This window comes from Montipora foliosa, chromosome 12 (assembly GCF_036669935.1).
Source record: "Montipora foliosa isolate CH-2021 chromosome 12, ASM3666993v2, whole genome shotgun sequence".
In the NCBI taxonomy this organism is placed as follows: domain Eukaryota; kingdom Metazoa; phylum Cnidaria; class Anthozoa; order Scleractinia; family Acroporidae; genus Montipora; species Montipora foliosa.
Window position 1 is genome coordinate 16,335,243 of NC_090880.1, and position 7,500 is coordinate 16,342,742.

General features: G+C 40.7%; 2 protein-coding genes across 3 annotated transcripts in view; one reads left to right on the forward strand and one right to left on the reverse strand.

Moving 5' to 3' along the window:
- Positions 1-2,052, forward strand: part of LOC137978654 (interferon-inducible double-stranded RNA-dependent protein kinase activator A homolog) — a 10,944-nt gene extending 8,892 nt beyond the window's left edge. Inside the window, exon 4 of the mRNA XM_068825662.1 lies at positions 1,134-2,052. Coding sequence (XP_068681763.1) covers positions 1,134-1,538 — 405 coding nt within the window. The 3' untranslated portion in view covers positions 1,539-2,052. The remainder of the gene's footprint in view (positions 1-1,133) is intronic.
- A 3,491-nt stretch (positions 2,053-5,543) lies between these two features.
- Positions 5,544-7,500, reverse strand: part of LOC137978655 (uncharacterized) — a 7,272-nt gene continuing 5,315 nt past the window's right edge. Inside the window, exons 3-4 of one of the 2 annotated variants that reach the window (XM_068825663.1) lie at positions 7,106-7,309; positions 5,544-6,320 (exon numbers count right to left, since the gene is read on the reverse strand). In XM_068825663.1, the coding sequence (XP_068681764.1) occupies positions 6,163-6,320; positions 7,106-7,309 (362 nt within the window). In that variant the 3' untranslated portion in view covers positions 5,544-6,162. The remainder of the gene's footprint in view (positions 6,321-7,105; positions 7,310-7,500) is intronic. The other variant, XM_068825664.1, reaches the window with a different exon arrangement.

Consider the following 7,500-nt stretch of genomic DNA (forward strand, 5'->3'; position numbering starts at 1 on the left):
CGGTTAATCGACGTTTCGATGTATCAAACATCATTCTCAAGATTGAGGTCGTTTATGCTAATGTCAAAGTTGTTAAGAGAGAGTTGAAGATTTTGAATATCTAATATGCGCATACCACAGTGCTTGATGTTGTGTAAATGTTTTAGTTAAGCATTAGTGAGTAACTTCCGGCGGATCAAGTCTGACACTGTACGTTGAGTGATGGTTTTAGTTCTTTTATGATTAACATTTCGTAGAACAAACAGTCCAGTTTACTCCGGCACTTTTTTAGGACGGTGACATTTTCTGCAATGGCTGGTCGTTGGACTCCGTGTTGTGGTTTCATGTGCTTGCCAATTGAAGATCTTGAGTTGGTGTGTTCGTTGATGCGTTGAAAGAGGTGTCGATTAGTAAAACCATCAAGCACTGTGGAATGCGCACTGTGGAATGCGCATATTAGATATTCAAAATCTTCAACTCTCTCTTAACTTGACATTAGCATAAACGACCTTAATTTTGAGAATGATGTTTGATACATCGAAACGTCGATTAACCGTGATTTTAATTTTTCTTGTAAAATGCTTCAGCAAGCAACTCCTAATCCAATGAAGTACGTTCCAGTACGTGTATTTAACCTTTATTGTGCACTGAGAGACGAAAAAAGCATGCCGCTCGTGCAACACGATTGCTGTCCCTTATTTAGTCACCGTTACTACTCGTGTAGTGCATGTTCGGGCGTTTTAGAGTACATAATGTGGATGCCCTTGGTTATGGGATCCAAGGAGGGGTGAAATAAAAACCAACGAAGGCAAATGAGGTTTGTGATCAAAGTGGCATTTTTAACCTGGAGCATCCACATACTTACACTGTGCAAAAATTCTTTGGGCCCAGCCTGCTGCCTCGTTTTTGTTTTGGCTTTGCCCACACTAAGTTGGCAGCATAGGTATTTGTTTGTCGGTATACGTGAGTGGTCACGTAATCTTTAAGAGTTTGCAGAGGCATGGGTACTAGCGCGTGGAAAGATGGTACGGGAGGAATACCAGGGAAAGGCTGAGGGGGTGCAATGCAAGTGTGTTTGAGCCCACACATGTACGCATTGCGTACCTATTTTTATTTTAGCAAGAATCTAAGTGATGCAACGTTTACAATTTTAGAGTCTCTCTCCCGGTGCTTCTTCAAGGCCATCAAGAAACCTGTTTAGGAACTTTCCTGACCAGGGACCAAAACGCTCGTCATCACCACTCTCCTTTCTATCAAGCCCGCTTTGCGATGTCATGGAACATGACAGCAGCTTTGAGCCGGAGGTCAAACCAAGCTCATTTCTCGAAGATATCACTGACGAGTTTTGCTCATCGCTTGAAGACAAAGGAAGGCAATCCGGGTTTCAAGCTACTTATCATGACTTGCCGGAAAAAGGGTATTCTGGCAATTATTTGTGTTTTGTACGGCTAGACACCAAACCACCAACAGTTTGCAGTGGAAGCGGGCCAACCAAGAACAGCGCTCATGAAATAGCAGCCAAACACGCCTTGCATTATCTGAGCACAGTCTGCGCTTAGGCTAAAGTTACTATTGATCTATTATTTTCCTTTAGGAGCTTTTTCTATAGTCGATGTTGTCAAGCAAAGAAATTACAGATTAGATTTGCAGGAGCAGGGGTGGCGCAGTGGTGAGATCACTCACCTCCACCAATGTGACCCGGGTTCGATTTCTAGACTCGGGGTCACATGTGGGTTGAGCTTACAATACAATACAATGCAATACATACTTAATTGACCGCTCCCCATATGGGCTTTTCAGGGCCAATGAAACACAGTTAACGAAACGACGCAACACAACAACAACAACAACTGCCAGTTGGCTATTTACAAGTGCAGCTGGGAAGTTGAACCATGGACTACCAGGAACATTTCAACCAGTGATCAGGGACCCGTTTCTCGAAAGTCCCGAAAACTTTTCGGGCCCGAAAAGCCATTTGTGAAACTGCCAACCGCTTGTTTTGGAAAGCCCATCTTTTGAAATGCTTTTAAGGGAAAAAAAAGAAAAATGACTGTGAAGTTTAACGACTTAAATCCTCTCCGTCCTTGAGATGCAAAAGGAACTGCGACACCCGAAAATGGCCCGTAAAGTTTCGGGACTTTCGAGAAACGGGGCCCAGATCGGATCTTAAACCCGGAATGAAATCGTGAAATCTTCCTATACAGCGTTACCTGATAATGTTAGGAATGATCACTAAAATACTTAGGTTTTTTGAAATATGTCTCTCAATTTTTTTCACCAACAGAATTTTTTAAGATTTGAAAGAAATCATATTCAAATTAATTTAAGTTCACATGCAAAAAATGAAAAAAATTTACCGTCGGGAAGCAGAGACATTAACGAGTTAAGTTGCAAAATCAGGAAAAATGAGGGGGATACAATATCGGCATTTACGCATGCGTCACTCGCTCATTCGAGTCCGTGCTCGCGTGCAACTACAAGGCTACAAAAAGGGATTTTAAAATTGACCATAAAACAGTTTGTGCAAAAGTTTCGTAGTTTCCGTGAATATGATATATGAAATGAACCATATATTGAACTGCGGATATGAAATCAAGTGAAGCTATGACCCTCACACTTATGAAAGCAATTTCAGGCTTCTTTACTGACGCAATTGCAAAAATTGCGTTCATAACTGCGAGGATCATAGCTTCACTTGATATTATTATTATTATTATTATTATTATTATTATATTATTATTGCTATCATTATTATTATTACTATCATTATTATTATTATTATTATCGTCATCATCATCATCATCATCATCATAATCATTATTGTTTTTATTATCGTCATCATCATTATTATTATAATTTTGTGTTTATTTTTATTCCAATTATTTTCATTATCCTTATTACTATTATTTGGTTCTTTTGCGTTGTGTAGTTATGTTTTCCCACACATTTCTCTTACCTAATTTCTGTTGTGTAGGAGTGGTAAACTCCTTCTTCCCTTAGGTAAATCCTGTATTAGTGGGTAGTAAATTTACTCTGTAGCCTTATTTGGTTTTTGGTTATTTTTCTATTTTCCTGAATCTATTTTAAATTGGCTACCATTTACTCAGTAAGTTCAGTTGGTTCAGTTAATTTATCTGAAGAGTGTCAGTCTTCAAGACAAGTCATTTTCCAAGTCTTCCCAGATGTGTAGTTATCAATAACACTTGTGTTTCTCGTTCCTGTTTTTTACTTGTCATTACATCACTCTTTTGACTCTAATAAACTCGTAAAACTTCGCTCAAATTTGTTGTCCTTGCGTCGACCGTTTTGGCCGTCTTACATTGCTATTAGGCTTCGTGTTACCAGCAGATGATTTATAGAGAGATCGCAATGTAGCATGACGTTTACTTGAAACGGCAAACGTCGGCTTGTCGTTTCGCGTTGAAGTTGGAATGGACTCTGAAACAAAACCTTGGGAGTCCGCGGAGCATATTTTGTATTAGGGCGGCTAGCTCGCGCGAAACGCGAGCCAACGAGCGCGGAAGGCGCGTGCATCTTTACGGGGGTTCAGGGGTCCAAAACTCTGAAATCGCTGGAAATGACTCTTATTTTTCGTAATCACCAAAAAATATCATCTCATTTGTGTCTCCATTTTCTTCTAATTTTCTCCAGATTCCTCTTTTCAGAAACAGTTTCTTTTTTATTTCAAAAAATACAATATTTTTGGAAAAATTATAGGGGCAGCTAGAGCCCTCCAGCTACCCTTGTTTCACGGTCCCTGGACTTTAAACGTTGAGATTTTACATCACGTTTACGTGAAACGCGAACGGCAAAAGTGACCACGTGACTATGATTTTCCCGCCATTTTCTACGTTTGCCGGCAGCCGCTTGCCGTTTCTACGTGGAAGTAGGCATTTTCGCGTTTGCCATATACGTGAAATTTTCTTCTCATTTTCTTCTACACAAGAAGTTGTTTGCGGGAAAAAAGTACCCCAAACTATTTTCCGGTATGCCGAAGGAGGAAAAATTACGAACCTAAGTTTTCCTTGTTGGACTTACCGGAAAATAATTTTGGGGTTCTTTTTTTCCACAAACAATGCTATGTAGAAGAAAAAAGAGAAGAAAACTCCACCTATTCGGCTAGGAAGGCCTTAGACAGCAATGACCAGAACCATGCAGGTTGCTGACCAGCGGTTTTCGTTAAAAAACAATGGTTTGCTGGAGGTGTTCTGTCTCGCGGGCTCAGAAAACCTGGTTGTGGTCATTGTTATTTAAAGTGGTACTATGATCAAAAAATCATTTCCTTTTTTTCTTCTGATTTTGAAAGCGTGTTCGCTTAACACCTAACTGGCAAAATTTTGAGCTTTGAGTTTTATCCAAAGGCTGTTTATTTTGAGTGTAAGTTTTGGATTTCATGGTCCGCCATTACTCACGTTCAAAACTGGCCGATTGGACCTCAGAGGGTTGGATCTAGAGAAAATGACGTCATTTACTCACTAGCTTAAAATTTCAGCGTGTAAACGCAATTTATTATATATGCAAAACACGGGTTGAAAAGTCTGAAAGCCCGAAACTCCCGTGCTACATATTAATTAGGCCACGTACACACGCATTGCATTCTTAAACTAGTGAGTGTTTGACGTCATTTTCTCCTCGACCCAGCTCTCTCAAGATTTTGAAGTTAGTAATGGCGGACCAATAAATAAGAAAATTCCAGCTAAAATAAACAGGTGTCTTTTTAAAATCAGAACTTAAAACTTGGGTGAGTTAGTGTTTAGTTAACATAGTTTTGAAATCCAAAGCAAAAACAAAATTTTTTTTTGGTCGTAGTACCACTTTAAGGTTTTTCATTCGGCAAACGCGAAAATGCTTTCTTTCGCGTAGAAACGGCAACCGCCAAACGCGAAAAATGGCGGGAAAATCATGGTCGCGTGGTCACTTTTGCCGTTCGCGTTTCACACAAAGGTGATGCTAAAGGAGCTGAAAGTTGCTGTTGGAGCCTTCTTTGATTTCAGGACATTTCGGATATGTAAGTAACTGCAGTTCTAGAACAAATACTAAAATAACAAAATAAGGTAGAGTAAGAGGATTTCCAATTTTTTTCTGACAGGCAGCAGAAGCTAAATCGCTCTACGGGCTGTGCACGCATGTTTTCCGCGGTTTGTGAATTCTTTTGTCGTCCTCGAAGGATGTGCGCACGTGATTGATTAATTGGCTTGATTTAAGAGAACGATCATCCGTCCAGACGAGTAATCACAGTAGTTCAAGCACAGAATTTTCAGACGAACTACCGTTCTTTGCCGAAGTTCGTCCAGACGGATGCCCGTCTCTAGGCCGATAAATCGGGACAAAAGTGAGAGATAAAGCTTCGCATATGTCAGGCTGTTGCTTGCTGCTTGAGGAGAGGACAATTTCTGGAGCATTTCTTCCTGCCCAGACATCCACAGCGCTCGATTGAAATTAACTAAGAAACATGCTTGTCCAGTTAAATGCACGGTACGATAATTATATAGCGCATCATTTCTCTTGAGGCTAACCGGCGCCCTTCGAGTCCTTGTTCTCATTTCAGGGGCACCCAACGACCAATTTGTTGTAAAATGTATTATTATACCCCAGTTAATGAAAATAAATGTTATTAAGGCATTTTCAGGTGTTTTTCAGTGTTGCTGGGAAAACATTATCTGTTCCTTTTTCCCAGCAAGACACACAAGAAATTTCCCAGCCAGCTAGATAAAATTGGTTGGTTTCCCAGACAGCTGATCAAATTTATTTCCCAGCCAGGAATTCCGCGTGCTTTCAAATCCCTCGATCCAAAACGACCGAACAAAAGCGACAAAACCGGGACAAAACAGGTTTTTCCCACTAGCGCAATCACTCTGACCAGCCGTCGTATGTTTGTGACTACTCTGTGGGAGAGGGAAGGGGTTCTTTTTTTTTTTTTTTTTTTTTTTAGTTGTCCTCAGTCTTCAGAGTTTCTACAGCCAGCTCGGGTTGAAATGCTAGAAAAAGTCAGTAATTCCCCGGCAAAACCTCTATCAATAACAAAATTTCCCAGCCAGCTAATCGAAACACCTGTATTTTTGCCAGCCAGCAAGGTTCCGCTGGGGAACAGATAATGTGAGGAACAGATTTGTTGGGTGCCCCTGTCATTTCTTAACTTGGTTATCTGTCCCTAAATATTGAAAATAACTTGACGGATATGAGTTATGGTTTTTGATTTTTCCTGTGAGTACATGTGACAAGAAATATTCCTGTAATTAGCACGGCTCCTCCAGCGGCACACGCAGCAATGATAGCTGTTTCTTTCTTTTCCTTTTCTTTATTCTCCTTATCGTCATCCTCATTGTCATCCTTGTTATCATCTGTTCAAGAGATACAAACGGTTAGACAATTTGTGGATGTTGAAAATTAATTATCTCAGTTCAGGACAGGATTAGAAGCCGTGCAAATCTCTCACTAATCAGTATTGACCGAATGCAAAAATGGCGGCCAACAAATTATTATTTTGTCTTTGTGTTAATTAGCCTAATTAGCCTCGTTCACACGCGTAAAATTGAAAGGATTTGGGCAGTAAAACGAGGCTAGTTAGGCTAATTAACACGAAGACAAAAGAAAAATTTGTTGGCGGCCATTTTTGCATTCGGTCATGTCTGCGTTTAAAGAAATAAGACTCGAATTTTCTACTGACTTCCCAATGTCCTCTGTTCTTTTCGAAAATAGCGTCTCTATCTGTCAGCTTTTCATGCAAATAAAGCTATTTGATAGTTTCACTGCGATAGATCTGGCGGCATTTCTCTCCAAATTTCTTTGCAATAATTTTCAATCGAATGCGGACAAATACCTCGTTCTTAAACTTGAAAGTCTATCCTCGCGCAGCCCACTATCATACGGGTGGGTAAGCAGTAAATCATCAATCCGCCGGCAAACTACAGCGTAAGGGCAACTCTCACGTTTTTCTAATTTGCTCTCCCTTGAACATCACAAGAAGAGATCAAAACTGCAAAACCATTGATCGTACATTTCAATTTTGACTCGATTTCTCCGTCATTCACTCAACCACCCCCTCCCGCAACTCACCCTCCAGGCCCTCTTATTCCCGTCCCATCCAAAAACAATTCCCAAAATTAACGACTTGAGATGCACTCACTCGGTGAAGGAAGAGTTGAACGGTCGCCCATTACATTGCTGCTAATGCTGACTGTCGATGAAGACTGGGTCGGAATTACAGCCGACGAGTGAGTGGATTGTATTGTGATAGAGGCTCCAGGCAAATTCAGCGTCGCTGTGTGGTTTGCAACAGACGAGGGTCCTGCTTGTGTTGTGACGGGCGAAGTGGCCAGAGAGGTCTGTCCTGCAGCACAATGTTTGAGAGTTTAATTGTCGATCGATGCTTAAAAGCGTAAAATACGGCTTAGAGATTAAAGAGCTTGAGCATCGGACGTTTATAAGCCACGGACGAGTACCGGAAGTGAAATTTTCGCATGCCGAGACATTAGTCCTTCCAAGATTTTTCAACTAATAGTCCGGCTCTAATAGCGAAAA